At 35.5% G+C, this 18675-nt stretch overlaps 1 protein-coding gene across 6 annotated transcripts in view; it reads right to left on the reverse strand.

Moving 5' to 3' along the window:
- The window catches only part of LOC114651841 (janus kinase and microtubule-interacting protein 1-like), a 558596-nt gene that overhangs the window by 68944 nt on the left and 470977 nt on the right, over positions 1 to 18675 (reverse strand). For all 6 annotated transcript variants that reach the window (XR_007935128.1, XM_051928216.1, XM_051928214.1 and 3 more), the window contains 3 exons: positions 13496 to 13624; positions 4989 to 5117; positions 1785 to 1868 (listed from right to left, as the gene is read on the reverse strand). Coding sequence is in view for 5 of the 6 variants with exons in the window: in XM_051928216.1 (XP_051784176.1) it covers positions 1785 to 1868; positions 4989 to 5117; positions 13496 to 13624 (342 nt within the window). In the remaining variant the exon portion in view is untranslated. The remainder of the gene's footprint in view (positions 1 to 1784; positions 1869 to 4988; positions 5118 to 13495; positions 13625 to 18675) is intronic.

An 18675-nucleotide genomic window follows, 5' to 3' on the forward strand; every position in this document is an offset into this window, starting at 1 on the left:
ATCATATATTTAAATTATCCTGTACTGCACTATTATTTTTTATTTTGAATAGTCATCTTGTGTTGGCGATTCTAATTTGGCCCTTGTGTGTGCTTGGTGTGTGAGTGTGTGTGTGTGTGTCCTGCGGTGGGTTGGCACCCTGCCCAGGATTGGTTCCCTGCCTTGTGCCCTGTGTTGGCTGGGATTGGCTCCAGCAGACCCCCGTGACCCTGTGTTCAGATTCAGCGGGTTGGAAAATGGATGGATGGATAGTCATCTTGTGTGATTTTTTTAAAATATCCTTGTGGTAGTGTGTTTTTTGAAAAATTACATCAAACTTTAATTTTCTCAATACAAGTTTAAATATTGTAGTTACTATAAAGACGACCTAATTCTTAACTACTTTTGTGATTACAGATATTATAAAGAATAAAACAATAATAAACTAAATTTAGTTTTTGATATTCTAAGAATACTGGAGTGTATTTTACAATGGTGTATTTGCTAAGAGTCAACCAGAAAATATGTTTAAAGAAAATCATTTTATTGATCTAAAAGGCAAATGCTGACAATTATATAAAGGTATTTGGAGAAGACAGCAGGCATATATACAAATGAATACAGAGACCATATACTGTAAATAATACAAATACATAAAAATGGAAATTCTTATGATTCAAATTTATATAAAAATGAAAAACGAAACTTATTAGATTAAACGAATAGTGATCATTTAGACTACTTTACAAGTAACAAACTACTGTAATTAAAAAAACAAAAAACATTTTGTGCTATAAATGTTAATCTGTACCTGGATATAAAGTTGGGTCTCAACAGAGTTTAATTTGTTTGATTTTACAAAATACAAAACCTGTACTTTTCTTCTACTTTAAAAGAAAATACAGTAAAATAAATAAATATTCACAGATGAGCTTGCCCCTTTTCTTTTTTCTTCTTGCAAAATTATTTTACGTAGTATATAAATATTTCTGCAGTGTTTAGGCAAAATGAAGTTGAATATTACAATATTAAAAATGTGTTATTTTAATTTTAAACACATACATAAATGCAATGTAATGCACGGGTACAGTATATGGTAATTATGAACACAGATATGACACACAAATGTATTCATAATACATTTATACAATACCATATGAAATAAAATGTGTTAGTCTATTTTGGGTTCATAAATTTCAAGGAAAATGCTCTTAAGTAGCAATTTGAGATGCCATGAGTAGTAAGGCAGAAAAAAAAAAAAAAAGTACTGAATATATTCTTGTTTAAACAAATGTCTACAACAGTGTCATTATTCTTCTGATGACAAGCTGATTGGAAACGCTAACAGAGTTGTGCTTTATAAAATGTACATTGAATATACTGTATATCTACAAAATGTGTTAGTTCTGCTTTTTTAATCAATGAAACTTAGATCCAAAGTTTAAACTTCATCCTTGGCAAAAATGTAACACTTTTCAAACAATTTCATTTAATGTTGTCTCAAGAGATTTTGTCTCACTAATAAAGTGACACTGTTTGGATATTACAATAGGATTCTCATTCTACAGAGCTTCATTAGAGTCCATAAAATGGGGCTGAAACCTACTGTATATAGATATACTGTATATATATATGTGCAATGGTTAAATCACCCTGTGGGTGAAATGCCTGATTGCCTAATAAAAATCAAAATGCCAAAGGCAGATAAAGTCCACAAAATGACAAAAGAAACATAAACCCACAATGGAAATGCAGAGCAAGACAAAACTGATCACATCAAGGAGTTTATTTTCCGTTTCTTTTACCTGTCCTGTTTCCAACAGAGATTTCTCAAGGTCTTCAATTTTCCCCTGGCACCTTATTAAATCTGCCTGCAGCTGCTCTCGTGTCTGTGGAGACAACAAAATGTAACCTGGAGTTATGTCGCAGTCATCAGTGAAGAGTATGATTATGAACATTAAAAACAAACAATTCACTAACCAACACAAACACTTTGATTTTTTTTCCCTGCATGGAGTGCTTTGAGTAGTGAGAAAAGCACTACATAAATGTAAAGATTAATTATTATTATCACACCATATATAATTTAATAAAATGCAAACACTGATGAAGATACAATGGTTTCGAATCGATCCTAGTGAACCATCAGTCAATAATTCTACCTGCCCTCAGAAAGCAGCACCAGAATACTGTACTTTATAACCTAAGCAAGGGTTGCTCTTATTCGGTTCAAAAAGGGTTTTGCCAGGGTTGTTAACTGCCACCAAACCTACTGGTTTCCCCAATTATATTGCTGGAAGAGGCATGTTGTAATTTGGATTCATGGCCCCCTGCATTAGTGAATCTGTATCCCCTGATTTTAATGATTCAATTATCCTGTTTCAAGATGTATAAAATGTGAAGTACCAACACATCTATAACTAAAACCTTTTTCTATGGGCATCTTTAGTCATAAAATCTACGACAAATTAAAACCCAGAGTCAACAGAATAAGGAGTTATTTACAGTGGAAGGCGAGTGTATGTCAACAATATACTGCAAGTATCGCAGTCCACTCTTTATTTCTTACACAAAACCAGGGATTTTAGGCCATTGCTGAATTTGTGTGCAGGATCAAACTGTGGTAAAACTTTATTAATGATCTGGTCCGGAAGTTATTTCTAAACATTCATAAATTATCTAACTCCTGCTTTTACTTAAATAGCCAAAATCTCACTTATCCTGTATGTTGTACCAATAGATTTCAGGAAAACCACTCTAGTTAAAGTGCTTAAAATAAACAAGGTAATGGCTGAACAACAGCAAACCACTGACGTGGTTCTTTGGGCAATTGAAGTGTTCAAAAGGCCCCTATCCAAAGAACTGGTCCATACTCCCTTAGGTGCACTGTGTTTTCTGCATCTATTTCACAGATCAGCGCACATCGTCATCTCTGTCTCTAATTTGTGTTTGAACATCTTAAAAGATGAACTATCCACAGCATTGTGTAATTTGTACAATACTTAACACCGTTCAGGCTGTTTAATGGAGTAGTTGTACAGCCGAATGAAAACAAAAATGAGTACCTCAGCCCCCTAAATAAACTCCATATGGCAAAGCTAAAATCTAAACGTGTGACACTTCCTGAAGGCTGAAATGCTATTTATGAACTACAAATCATGACCTTCTCACTGCTGGTGTGGAGTTTGCATTTTCTTCCAGTTTGTTTGTGGATGTACCTCTCACGCTCCACAGATACAGTATGTAAGTAGCAGGCATGGCAAAGTGATCTTGAGGGAACAGCCTGGCTCTACCAGTGCCCCACATTAAATTACCCAATTTTTATATTCAAGCATTACATGCCATGAATAACCAAATACATTGAGACTGGCGGATTGATATACATTAACACAATGACTGTTAAATGTTAATATTTTATTCTGTACATTGTTTTATATGATTTTGTCCATTACAGATTGCAGGATATATTAAAATTTCCCCACTTTTTTTTTTTTTTTTTTTTTTTTTTTATAAAGTGTGCATTTTCAACTATTGCTCTGTATGTATATTTTTAGTTACAGTATGTGTTACTGACTTAATAAGCACAAAAAAATATTCAGATTGTACTTGTGACAACTTGTGAACATTTCCACTGTCCAGTTTATTGCCCAATCCTAATCTCCCACTTATTGATATTTTAGGCACTGTTGAGCCTGAGAGATTGTGATCAGATAGGAGCCAGGTGTAATACAAGATTAAAATTTTAATATTGTTGTATGGAGTTTATTTTGGGATGCTGGGAACTCTTTTCTGTTTGCATTCGCCTATGAATGCACATCAGAATTAAACCAAGGTTTGGTGTTTTACAGGTTGCAAAGTACTGTGAATATTTCAAATTAAAATTGCCTTCAAAACCTGCTGTTTTGTATTAAAATGTACCAAACTTTACAAGGTTTCTCACAAAATGAAAAGTAACACAAAAAATTAAAAGGCCACCATTTGCAACACTACACACAAAAAGCGAAACGGTCATATGGGAGCAAAGTGACAATAAATGTATGCATACTTGTACTGCAAAAAACAATCATGGACTTTAATTAAAAAAAAGATTTGCCTAATAGTTCTGAAACCAAAACATATCAATAAAACTATTACTGATCAGGCATGACATATGCAGCATCCAGTATTTCATTCAAACTGCAATTTATAAATCATACTCAAATATATAATGCGCCCACAATTTGAGGGGTAAGATGGGAAAACAGGCCTGCGTTGCCTAAATTAATTGAAAACATTCTGACCAGGGTAAAAAAACCTGGAATTTTACAATGTCTCTCATAAATCTCTTTCTCAGGATACCATGTGTATTTGGTGTTCCATCAAACCATATACTGTACATTTCACACATTATAGCCAATTTTGATTTTCATCATTTTCCCTGTCATGATAAAAGAATCTTGTTTAACCTATTCAAGAAAACAGAAAATGCAATAAATATGCTGGATGGCATCTACCTACTGTAGATAGATATCTAAGTGCAGTAGACATGAAAGGCACTAAAAAGCAGAGAGACAACCAAGTAGTATCCAGTATTTACTTTTGCATGCACGGTTCAAAAGAAAAAGTCAAATGAAAAATTCAAATAGGATCAACAAACTCAAATCCTGACATGCCCATTTAAAATTCGGATGAGGATTTGACATTTGTCATTTTCAGATGACAAGTGCTTCATTATCTGTTTCAAATGTGATATTCCAAAAACATGACACTGCCTATGGCTTAAAAATTAACACATGCTCAGTCTTATTGCTCCTGCGTGAGAACACAGCCACTTCACAGCAGCAACTGCTAACCCTAAAGATTTAAAGGTTATATAAAGAACAACATATTTAAGGAAGATTTATGCTCTCATAGTACTCTTTAAGAAAGGTCTACTTGATATCAGGCATGTGGATTATAATTACAGTGTTACACATACAGTCTCTGTATCTCTTTGGGACCTGTTAGGGTGTTAATCCACAAGTGCTTACCCTTGACTCTCGCTCAGCATCTAGAGTTCCTCCTACTTGCTCCTGAAGAAGAGCATATGCTCTTTGAAGTGCCTGGTACTCTCTTGTAAGCTGTCTAAATCTAAGCTCAGACTCTTCTCTTGAAATACCCTGGAAAAAAAATATAAATATATCAGCACACATTTCAACAAACCTGCAAAGCATACTGTACAGCATGACAACATAGATTAAAATGTAGAACATTAAACAATCCTAAAATTAAATATATTCAATATTTACAATTCATGTATGTTTAAAAACTAATACGGCATTCAGAAATAAAGCAAAGATTTATGTTTTCTTCACAAATTTATAGAAAAACTATACTTGGAAGCTGTGCTTATGGTAGAAAATATATTCTAAGTAGGACTGTCGAAAGTATCAAGATATTTATCAATTTATATTTATCAATTTTAACATTTTAACTTATTGTTCATGGTATCAGTTCTACAGCCTACATTAAAAATTCACTAGCAGTTTGCAGTGGCACGAGTTACAACCCCATTTCCATCCACTCCAGATGTTAATAAGATGGCAACTTCAGCAGTGTCAGAGCTTTCACCAGAATGGTTAAGTGGCAAAGATGGCTGCAGGAGTGGCGTCAGGAAATCCGCTGGCTTTGTATAAAATGGGGACAGAAAACCACAAGATACATGCAAGTGCAAGATTTGCAAGCAAATCAATATGAAAAATTTCAAGAGGTATCTTAGTTCTGAATTTCGGAAATATTAATGAGTATAAACCTGTCACATACTTGGTTCAAATGCAACAGTTTACGTTTATTTTGTCATACAAGTTAAAACTTTTTCTGTAGCCAGTTAAACATTTAAAACATTCAGACGGGGTCTTCATTTATTTCTACATGTGAATCAGTTTTATTCTGTGCTGTTTATTCAGGGACAGGTTGGGCAAATGGGCCTCTGTCATACCTCAATTATTAAACTATCACCATGAAGTCTACCTTCTTTAATTACTTTACTTTCTTTAATCTCATTACACACGATTTTAACATTATATTTCATCACATTTAATGTAGTATGTGAGGCAGTATAACCTTTCACTACTCCGCTGCATAAACACTGGCGCCAGTCCTCCGTGTAGCTCAAACATACCCAGCTGTACTTCAGAGTGTGTATTCAGTATGTCAAGGAACAGAAGCACGCAGAGGCCACACACAAGAGTACCATGTTGTCATGCTAGTCTTTCTAGCAAAAAATTTTGGAAGTTAAAAGGACATCACAGTTTATTTTATACAAAAATGCAAAGTGTACTTTTTGCATGTACGCAAAGCCTTAAAGTGAGTTAGTGGTCAGTTTGTGTGCAACTTTTCTGAATAACTGTTTACAGAAGACCACATTAATGTTCATTTTACTTCAATATTTATTTAATGTTTGTTTAAATATTGTCATGTATACTGTCTATTCAATGTCTTGTTACTGTATGTTAACTGGTGCACTATGTTTAATCACCAATACCTCAAAATAATGTGGCTAACAATATGTGATTATGAAGTTCTCAGTTTTGTCAACAAGTTCACTAATCACATACTGGGCCACTCTTTTGTCAAGTATGCACCTCACAAAAGTCATCTGCAGCCCTCATTCTTCTTCCCTGTGGCCTCCTCAAAAGGCCTTTCGCATTACTTACTGGGACCTGTTCTTACACCCTGTAGTTTTCTTTACAACCTTTTCTATTTTTGCATCCCTCACAGTTCTTCCTTATACGTTCTGTAAGAGTTAAATTTGAACCCTGCTCCAGTGTGTACCTGGTATGTGTCTGAGTCTCATATCCTTCTAAGCTTATGCTTAAATGCTGACGCTGTTATTTTTATTCACTATGATAAAATGTGTTTCCTGTTTTGAACCAAGCTGGATCATAATATATATAGGCCATTGTTCTTTTCTCTTCTTTGTGAAATTCACACATCTCCTAAAATAAGAATAAAAATAATATATTTAAAAAGTCATGTACATCCTAAACAAACAGGACTATCAAACAAAGTGTGGTCAAAAAGTATCAAAATCTGCCATGTCCTGTTAGCAACCAATTATGTTAAAAGTTTTCTGAATTTGTAATGAATTCCTTTTAAAGAAAAGTGACCTAATCAATGAATTGTATAAATATAGCCTGAGGACATTTTTTTCCCTTTGTAGCAATGTGACTAACATGTGGGTAACATGTAATACACTTGTTACCTCTTTGAAGATTTAGATAAAGAATAACGATTGACGCTGTGTGTATTAAATTTTCTTCCACAGTTTTTGGTGCCCAATGTGGGGCTCCGAGGTTCAACTGGTGAGGGGACCCACTCAGACCTGGAACCTCAAGAAGAACAGGCCAGAAAATAGTTAGCGTCTGGTGGGACCAGATCCAGCAAACTTTAGGACTGGTCCGTTCCTGGTCCACTGCTGGGACCCAAGATACAGGGACTCCAGAGTCCGCATCGAGGAGATTCGAACCCACGGTCAGGTAGGGGAAAGTTCAATCTATATATTATATAAATTTTATGATAGGGTTTTTTTTCTTTATAGGTCGTGCACAAGGAGGGAATACAATTTATATTAAAAAAAAAAAAGAAAACTGAGTAAAAGAATCCAGGCTCCTATCGGTGGCTAGATAGGACCGGTATCGGATTCAAACCCCTGTCGGTGGCTAGACAGGGGTAAAGATCAGAGCTCCAGGGATATATATATCTATATAAAAAAAAATGTAATTAAAATTTCAAAAAAAAAAAAAAATATATGTGTGTATAGAAATGAGGTTATGCTAAGCCGGCATTGTGTGAAATAAATAGGTAACAAAAAATAATATATATATGTGTATTTTTATGCATATATATATATATATATATATATATATATATATATATATATATATATATATATATATATATATATATATATATAGAGAGAGAGAGAGAGAGAGAGAGAGAGAGAAATATAAATAGGATAAGATACATATATGTGTGTTATGATTTAAGGGTGGTTTTTCAAAGTCTGATGTGAAAGGAACGGTGTGTGACTTTGAAAAATGCCATCCAGAATTAATATAGGTACCTAGGAATAACAACATCGAGCTAGATTTGATATTTGAATGTATTTACAATAGGTGTGGGTTCCAATTAGACGTGATTGGGAATGATATAAACGGTGGGAAAAGGCCGGGATAACAGTTTAAAATAAACCTGGGTGGTGTGAAAGAGCAAGTGTATGCATTGTGGTTGGCCAACGCGTATGTTTCAATAAAGAAAGTTTATTGAGGATGGAATAGGTAGGTGGAGTCTGAGAAGCGAGAATAAACTTACATTTTAACATGCTGAAGTTTGTTCCATTAGTGATAATAATGGAATATATTATTGCGGTTCAAGTATTGGACCGGACAGAAAGTGAAGGACTGTTGGTCATCAGTATAATAAAGGAAGGATAGAAGTTTACAGAATAATGTGAAAGAATGTACAGTAAACCAAAACAATGGCGAGTGTCTGACAGTTAGTAGGACTGTGGTAAAGGAACTATACATACTAAGGTGATATGTTAACGCTGAGGGTTATTAGGTGGAGACGTGTGGACTGGCCTGACAGCCAAGTCAGTGGTGAATATGTGCAGTGTTACTGTGGTGACTCGTTGCTGTTCAGGAGCAAGATGACAGCTGTGACTGAGTTCACGGAGGAGGCTTTACAAGGCTTTGAGGGGAGAGACGCGGACTTAGAACTGATCACAAGCGTCTGGACTAGTCCCGCTTTGGGACCATTACAGTATACAAGGAAAATGAACTGTTGCCAGTGGAAAGACCTGTGTCGTTTATGATTATTGCTGATGTCTTGAAATAGACTGTGCCTGTCTCAAATGTCCTCCCCATTCACAACGTGCTTTATTCCTTGTATCTCCTTATCCAGTGACCCTGCCTTAATATTCTTTTATATTTGTCTACGATGGCATTAGCTGTGGACCTGATCTCCTTTTCCAACCAATGCACTATGCTGGACATTTTTTTTTAAATCCTACAAAATGAGACTCTGCCCTTTCCAGATTTGCTCCGCTCTTCAGTTATATGACAAGCCTGCTCGGGTCTAGTTTTGCATGTTTCCTGGGGTAAAGAGTTACTTAGATATAGTGGAAGGGTTCAGGTATGTGGACAATGGGTTGTGCATGTTAGATTAGAAAAAAACAAGACTCCCTGTTAAGGCTAAGTGTGCTCCAATGTACATTTCAAGTCGGGGTATTTCGGAGAATATTGATATTTCATCAGTGGCTGAATTCCCAAGTCCACCTGTTATGCTCTCCAGTAAATATCCCAATATTATATGTTATCAAGTTTGTTAATTCTCAGCGTTATGTGCAGGACTTGTGGGAGGTGGAGGTTACACTTCGCTCCCAGGTCGCTTATTGCGCCGCATCCTGCAACCCTGCTGTCCTCCATTCCATCTGCAGCAAACCAGTTCTCTGTTACTGACCTCGCGTTTTCTCTTCTTTTCCATTGTCTTTTGACTTCTGATTTTAATTATTACTTCACTTTTCTTTCTTTACGCATGTCGAGCCCCCTTCGTTGGTGATATTGTAATGTCTTTATTTAGTATGTAGATTATCTGTTGCTTTGCTCTGATTTAAAGAAGAATTGCGAAAAGGACACTAAAGCTTTACTTTTCTTTCTAGCACAAAATTGTCATAAAGTTTCCTGTTCTAAACTCCAGCTGGTTACATAAAAGAGAAAACGGATGTTTTGTGACTCTCATATCGTGGCCGTAAGACTTGTGCTTCGTCCTTAAATTAAGCAACAGTTGCTACCTTTTCTCTGCAATGGGTCTTAAAAAAAAAAAACTGACGTCAGCCCCTAGATTTGTATTAAACTGAATTTTCAAGTAATTGGCTGAAATGTGCACACAAAATTTAGAAATCTCTGAAATCAGCTCTAGAGCTCTGGATTAATTCGGGTTACAATGAGTTTTGACTGTGTGTGATTCTTGGTAAATGGAAAGGTCTCCAGTTTTGCTCATAAAATTAATTGTACATGTACGAAACATCTTTCCTTAGAACCCTGATCACATTCTAAGGAAAATTGCTCTTTTAATAGTAATAAAATACAACAGAGACAATTTCTTTCAAGAATTAAAATATAATGGCCGTGTGCTGTGATGCTTTTGAGAAATATTGAATGTATATTGAGCTTGGATGAATGCAAAACTACTGTTAAAAGAGGGGAATATGGTAACGTAATGAGTAGCACTGCTGTTCAACAACAGGAAATGAATGCTTGGGCTTATATGCTTTCTGTGTGGAGTGAGATGTGAGTGCTTTAAATTGCAACGGTTTAACTGCCTTTGAGTATGTTTTCCATTATGTTGAAGAGGTTTTTGTGACTGCAGTGTATTAAAACAACATTTGACTGAGTTTGGAAATATGGTTGAAGAGAATGTGTGAAATGTACATATATGTGTATATATATGTGCGTGTGTGTGTGTGTGTGTATGTTGTATGTATATGTATATATATTATATATGTATTGTTCAAACTGAGAGATCTCTGAATTCAAGCGGAAAATATGATTAAGTGTAATGAAAAAAAAAGTTTTTAAAATAATGTGTACACTACCTTCTTTATAAGTAAAAAAAAAAAAGTTTTTCTAGTAATTGCAAATTAAATTTAAAGTAAAACAAGACATATTCTCAAGGAAAATGAGGAAAGTAGTACTGAGCACTGGCTTTCAGTCTAGGCAGTGTTCCATATTAAGATATGCTGTACAAAAGGGAGGTTAAAAGAATAAACAGATAAACGGGGAAAAAAAGGGAATGTGGAGCTTAATTTATATCGTAATTAGAAACTATGCCCCTACTGCCAAGTGGTCTGCACAGGCTTCTAAACCTTTGTATTGACTAGGTGCATGTCAATTGCATAAGGGTGGAGATGTAACTATTAACACAGACTCGCGCTATATCATAACCATGGATTTTTTTTTTTTGGAAAATGTGAGGGTACAAGACCAGTACTGGCTATCCAATTCAGCACAATACTTTGGTGTATAATTTGTTTGATGCGATTATGGAGCCTAGCCAAATAACTGTAATAAAGTTCCAGATATATTCGAATAACCAAGATCTGGTGTGCCACGGTATTATTGGGCCAAAGATGCCACTCGGAGGCCCAACGCGCCTGCTGTGCCAGTGACCGAAGTTTTTTTATTTACAGACCAGTGCAACACCCACAGATGTTCGGACTTGGAAATAAGAAGGATGATGATGGGATATGGCGCCACCTACAGACTAACAAACTTTTTCTGCCCAAGTTTTCTTTTCTAGGTTTTGCAAAGATTGTTCCTGGATTAAATTATGCTGATGAAGACAACATGGTGTCACATGTGGAGAGCTTTTGGAGGACTCCAGAGTTCTCGCTTTATGCTGCAGCGTACTGTCAGAAGTGTGTGGTGTACATGAAACTTAACACAGGAAAAGGACTGAAGGCCTCCAAAGAATACTGAAAGGCGTGCACTCCCAACTAAAAGAGTCCTGGGGTGTGGCCCCCTCCATCAAGGCTACAGATGAGAGAATCCACCTTGGCGAATGGGTTCTGATCCGAGATACTCAGTAAAAGCACTGACACCAACCCTGCTGGTGAGGTCTGCGCCAAGTCCTTCTGGTTACCCTTCATGTTGCAAAGGTTAAAGACACCAATTCCTGGATTCACCTGTCCCACTGTAAGAAGATCTCTTTGGGAAGGTTAACATGAAGATAAAGGCAGTAATCATTGTGTGTAGATATGCACCATCCTATAGACTTGTATGCTGTGATCGTGGTCCAAAATCGACCCAGTGCATGGCGCAAAGGGAGAACTGGCCATGGCGATTAAACATCCCAACTGAACTAACAATACTTGGTGATGAATAGAACTGTACTTCTTTTAAGAACAAATTGCTGTCTCCCTATCCTTAGTAATGTGTTGTCAATAATGATGTCCAACACTATGATAAATAATATGGTCCTTTGAGTCTCCCCTATAAATCCAACTGCCCCTTCTCTGAATGATTCTGAAGCTTTTCTTTTTCATATTACTGATATTGATGATATGTAAGAAAAGTGAACCGTTTCGGTTCAAAGGGAGGAGTGTAAGAGTTAAATTTGAACCATGCTCCAGTGTGTACCTGGTATGTGTCTGAGTCTCATATCCTTCTGAGCTTATGTTTAAAAGCTGACGCTGTTATTTTTATTCACTATGATAAAATGTGTTTCCTGTTTTGAACCAAGCTGGATCATAATATATATGGGCCATTGTTCTTTTATCTTCTTTGTGAAATTCACACATCTCCTAAAATAAGAATAAAAATAATACATTTAAAAAGTCACATACATCCTAAACAAACAGGACTATCAATCAAATTGTGGTCATCAAGGTATCAAAATCTGCCATGTCCTGTTAGCAACTAGGTGTAACCAATTATGTTAAAAGTTTTCTGAATTTGTAATGAATTCCTTTTAAAGAAAAGTGGCCTAATCAATGAATTGTATAAATATAGCCTGAGGACATTTTTGCCTTTGTAGCAATGTGACTAACATGTGGCTAACATGTAAAACACTTGTTACCTCTTTGAAGATTTAGATAAAGAATAACGATTGACGCTTTCTCCTGTCTGTGTTTTATTGCTTAAATCAGGGCATTCCAGTGTTGGGGGTGCCTGTGTGTATTAAATTTTCTTCCACAGTTCTTTGTACCTTACTTTCTTTCTCTTGTAGCTTGCAGAACATACAAGTCAGCTTCTTCCCTCTACTATAACTACAGGCAGGGCTGGCCTCAGCCATTCTGGGACCTTAGACATAGTTTGCTATCCATCTCTTGACCTTCTGGCTACATCTGCTAACACGTTGCACAAAGAAAGCACGGGGATTCTTTTTGCAAGAGTCTGGCCTGCACACCTTTATGCTTCCCCTTCATGTTGGCACCATTGTCTTGCTGTACGTAATCATCAGGAGGAATATTTAGCTCCTTAAGTCTGTTCAGAGAAAAAGACGACAAAATGTCTCCTGTTGTCTCTGTTGCTAGAAAGATGTGCTCTTTAATCATAGGTACTTCTTCAATTGTGACCACTCTTATATTTAGTGTGGTTTGCTCCTCATTGATAACATCAGGTTTGCAATCCAAAATAAAAAGAGTAATATCTGGACAGCTTGATGTCCCTCAATATACTGTATGCTCAATAACCTTTTTACTTATGGAAAGAATGATCTCATTTTAAATTGTTTCGCCAAGGTAACTTGTGTGAGTGCTGATGCCACTCTCAAAATCTTCTATATGCTGTTTCATAAATGCTATCCTCCTGAGGCAAACAACAACAACAGAATTTCAAAACAACTGCTGTAGTAACAATTGCAATATTAGTAATGTATAATCGTGTGGTGGGTGATTATACGATGTCTGCCTGTCTGTGTCCGGGCTACTTTCCACAATATTATATATATATATATATATATATATATATATGTGCTTTACTTATAAATTCCTTACTTCATCTAGATCTTCTTCTGGTGTAGCTGGTGTTCTGTCTGTTCGGTCAGTGGTGTAGGAAGTTAGGGACGACGTTTCAGAATCCACTGATTCTTCGTCAAATCCAAAATACGTCTCCACAACATGCCTCTGAAAGCAAAAAATAAAATTGTGACTCATTTTCCTTTTCTTTTCCTAAAACATGTAGTTTAATCAGTTGGTTACATTAGTGTTCTGTGGCCTGGTGGAAGAATTGGCATAGGTTTTAGTTTTGATTTCTTTAGAGTTTTACAGAAGAGAATTTTTAAGTGAAAAAGGACATAGAAATATATCTCAATTCTAAATAAGCAGCATATATGATATTATAAATCACCTTTCTCCATGAACAACATTTGTAACAATTATAGAGTTCGAATTTTCACACATTTCCACAATCTGATGAAAATTACTTTTCTGGGGTCTTAGACACGTTTCTGTTATTTATGTGTCATGCAGTAAGTTCAGGTTGGCATAAAGGAACAGTTTCAGAACTAATCAAAATACTTCATACTTTACCAGATGTGAAATAGTTTGACTTAATACTCAGTTTCCTGACTAATTACAATATTCAATAACAACATTTATTTATATACCATGTTTTCATACAAATTATGTAGCTCAAGGTGCTTTATAAGATGAAGAAAGAAAAAAGTTTATAAAAAAAATAAAAATGTAAAAATAAGATTAGGCAATACTAAGTAACAAAGAATAAAGTAAGGTCTGATGGCCAGGAGGACAGAAAAAACTCCAGAGGGCTGGAGAAGAAAAAAAACAAAAACCTGCAGGGGTTCCGATGCCACAAGACCACCAAGCCCCCACTGCAATGCATAATTTTCAAAGCATATATTACTTTGCAACAGTAATGATAATGAAGTATTTTATTCATCAGACACCTTTTTCAATCTTAAAATGCTTTCCAAATATTCAAAATAAAAGGTACAGAAAAAATAAGACACAAAAAAGAAAGCCAATAATTAACACCAGATAAAAGCAAATACTGTATCAACAGTGGTAATTACCAAATAAAATATAAATGATAAATAAATGAAAAAAAAATCTGACAGAGCAAGAAAGCAATAAACAGTAAAAAAAGATTCATTGCTAAAAGACAGCAGGCAAATGAGTCAACTCTAGATACAGAATCACGTCACAGTAAAGATCTGGTTTGAGCACTGAATGGACAGAGGAGCCAAGAAGTTAGTGTTGAAGAAATTGCTGCATAGCTGCTTTTTAAAGGAGTAAATAAAACTGACAGATCTGATAACTTTAAGGAAGTCATTTTAATATCTGTCTGCAACAAAACTGAAGGCGCTATGACCAGTGGAACACATTAGTTGGAACATAAAACAGCAGAATTGTATGTTCAAGGATTAAGTCCATCTACAGACACTTGGTGTCACAGTACAAATCCAAGGAAAGCAATTGATAGCTTAGCACTTTCAAGAAACTCCATCTGCCTTTTTCTCTGTCTCTCCCAGCATGCTACCATCAGAACCCACACAGTGGTTACTTGCTGCTTGGCTCTGTTAGCGAGTGCTTAATCCCTTATATTATAGCCCTTATTAGCCACTTGTGGTCCATGTTATAATGAGACATAACACAATATTTGAAAAATTTACTCCATAGTTTCTCTGATTAACCTGGTCCAATGATCAAGTAACAGGATCCTCTTCAAATAAAATAATGTCCACTTCAGCAAAATCTTCTAATTCAAAGTGTGTTGACAAGTTTACACACTTTCTGGAAAGTGGTTTATCCCTAGTTAAATTGGGCTAATAACTTGTCTTCTTGCTATATGGTTTGTATAATTCAAAATGTGTAATTCCCGAATTGGATGGACTTTTTTAACAGGGATTTCTGAATAAACAGAACCTTTTCACTCAGGGACAGTAAGACCAGGTGTAAGCAAAAGCTGCATCTTGTATCCTAATCTGCAAATACTCCTGATGATTCCTCAGGTACAGCAGATAACCTTCTCCTAGAACACAATGTGTCACCTTACTACTGTGTTGTTCTTGTTCCTGGACACAACGATAAGACAGATAAAGTTAATGTTCTGACACCCACCCTTTTGTGGTGTTAGTATGACCTCTCCTCATTATTAGAATGTTAGGCAATAAGTGCATAAGCCATTTGTGCAGTGAACAGTAGTGTTATACAGAAATATTGTCTGTAAAAGTTGCTGGTGCAGTTGACACTCTTCTTTTTAGGAAGTAGTGTGTTAGCAGTATGTCATGCAATGTATGGTTGAATCATTCATACTGTTCATTTCCTTGGGATAATATGGCGTTGTTCAGCTCTGGTGTGTACCTTACACAGTACTGAACCAAATGACTCATAAGTCAAAATTATTTAGATAGCATGCTCAATTTGTATAAGTACTCTGGCAAGTGGGCTGGCTTGCTGGTCTATGGTGCAAATTACCTGTGAATACTTAAAAATACATTGGCAATGAAGAAATTCTCCTACAGTATTAGCTGGTCCTGGCAAAGTAAACTTAATATTTAAAATTTCATTTGGCATTGATGATTGCAGGCCACCCATACAAGAAAGGACCTTAAGCGGAACTGCTTTTGCAAACACACATGACATGACCATTCAGTGACTTTGAGAATAACTGGCAATCAGCAGTAACTCCTATGTGCATTATGAAGGTGCAGAAGCACTTCATCTTACAGAAATAGAGGCAAAGATAACTGGAATATTTTCACACAGATTAGCAGGTATAACAGTCTTTCTTTGCTGTCTGATTTCTCGCTCATGGAAACAGCCCTCCTGCTAACAGGTCTATACTTTGTCAATAACTGATTTTCTTTCCTGTAGTGACTTAATACAGTATCTGCCAGGTACAACCAAGCAGTGCAGCAGTTCCTTTAAACTATGCATTACAATGTGCAATTAGCGTTAAATTAAAAGCTTTTGTTCTGTCAAGGTGAACCACATAACTATTGTTTGCTGCTGAATGCAACAGGACAACAAAGATGAAGGAGGCAAGGTGTGAGGCTCAAGTGTTTCTTGTTTGCAGGTTGTCAACTATAAAATGTCACTTCAGCAAGTAGTCTTGAAAATTCTTTTTAACAGCCCAGTTTAGAGCAAGTAATTAAAAAACTTAAAGAAACTGTAGTTGACAATATTTTGTTATGTTGGTATAATATCACAGCTGGCTCCAAAACACCACTTCCCCTTAGAAAAAAGGATACTGAAACCAGAGAAAAAGTGAGTAAGCATTCTCAGTTCTAGGTCTGCGAGCCCCTGACGACTCTAAAACAGTAGGTGTTGGACAGACAGTAGCACTGGACCAATGTGAAGATGGCTAAAGGGTCAGTTCCATGTGAGAAGCATTATCAACCACTATTTTTTTGAATTTGGACTGTGCCAACTAGTCAGCAAATTCTCAACTGTGCACTTGACTAGTTAGCATTAATGATGAATGAATATTGAATACTACACTGCACCACACTCAGCCAGTACCAAAGCAGCAACACTTGGCAGGTCTCCACTGCAGACATTGAAAGGTTCAAAAAGAAAAACATGGCACCTTTTAAAGACTCTATAAACAGTTAAGATGTTACATACAGAAACTGCCCAGTGCCTCTAGTTCCAAATGTCCTCATGATTCACTTGCTTTTTTAACAAACAAAAAAAAATCCCTTGTCACACATTTTTAAACAGGTTACATTCAGTCTGGGTGTTATGCATCTATATCTCATGTAAATATCCTTAAAGTTTACTGTACCCGCTCAGCAACTCAATGCCTGTTACACAGCATGACACCAACAAAATTATTTGTCTCATGATAAGCCTGATAAACTTAACTGATGCAGCCACCTGCATAGTAGCAGTTTCTTAAATGTTAATCCTAACAGATGCTGTGGATATTTTTTATGAAGTGATGTACTCACCTGCTGACTACTTGTTTTTAATGTAAAGCTAATCCTAGGAGTAAATCCCTCAAAGGCAAAATATTACCTTAAACTTACAGAATGTATGTATGCCTAATATACAGTATCTTATTCATATCTATATATCTACAGTATACACACATACTTTAAACATCTAAATAAATAAAATTATTCAATACTTCTAAACTTGCACAGGGAAAATTAATGTATTAAAATTAATATGCAAGAAAATTAACAAGGCAGTGAGCACACCATGTATTACTATGAAGGAGACCTTTGAAAAATATAGTGACATTAATTAGTCTAAAGTAAATGAAAAACAAGAACAAATCACTGGGGGCTCAACAACATTACGTCTTGTCATATTGCTAGGCAACAGACACAGAGTGTGGAGGTCCCCAGTGTCTTCATTTATGTAAACTTGGCATGCTAGAGACTTTCATTACCAGTATGTTCATTCCATAAAAATCAAAAGCTCCGCAATACTCTGCTTTCTAGTTAATAAAATATTGATTGAGTGAGTTTACTTAGTTTTACCATAGTTATGAATAAAAAATAATTCCATCACATCCACATCACCTATGACCTGAAATAAAAAAAATGGAAAATGTACTACAGAGCACTCACTAGACACATTTTTAACTTTATATTTCCTTTATATCTAAAAAATAATCAAATATAGAAGGCATATGTGTAAATTTCATTTTTTTAGCAAGATACATAGGAGATATTTTGAGGTACAAACTATTCTTTTCCCTTCTGATTAATAGCGAATACATTTGTGTATTCCTTCCACACCAGTTGGACCCAAGTATTAGCTGTCATCAGACCTTTTCTTTATTTGACTTTTAGGTGTTTTTCACTCATTTTAATTCTATGAGTTGAAAATAAGCCTCCAGAGTTAGGCTGTAACATTTATTTCTCCAGAGTTCATTAGTTCTCTAGTTGAGATGTATTTATTTTTTCCAACACAAAGTTATTTTAAAAGAACAGCATGTGATGTGGCATAGCTGCTCCTATGTGAATAAAAAACAATTTAATCAGACACTTCTTCACACACATATTAGAGGCAAAAAACAATTCTCAGAACTGCAATTCTTAATCAGAATATTGGTTTAATATTTGTCTTAAAAAAGAATGTATATATTATGATTTTTGTCAAATCCTCACTCTGAGTGCATAAGCTGGCAAATAAGCAAACTAAACAAAAATGCTTAGCAAGATTTTTCTGCTAATAGACAGTGATTAAAAAAAAAAACA

This window comes from Erpetoichthys calabaricus, chromosome 5 (assembly GCF_900747795.2).
Source record: "Erpetoichthys calabaricus chromosome 5, fErpCal1.3, whole genome shotgun sequence".
NCBI classification, from domain to species: Eukaryota; Metazoa; Chordata; class Cladistia; order Polypteriformes; family Polypteridae; genus Erpetoichthys; species Erpetoichthys calabaricus.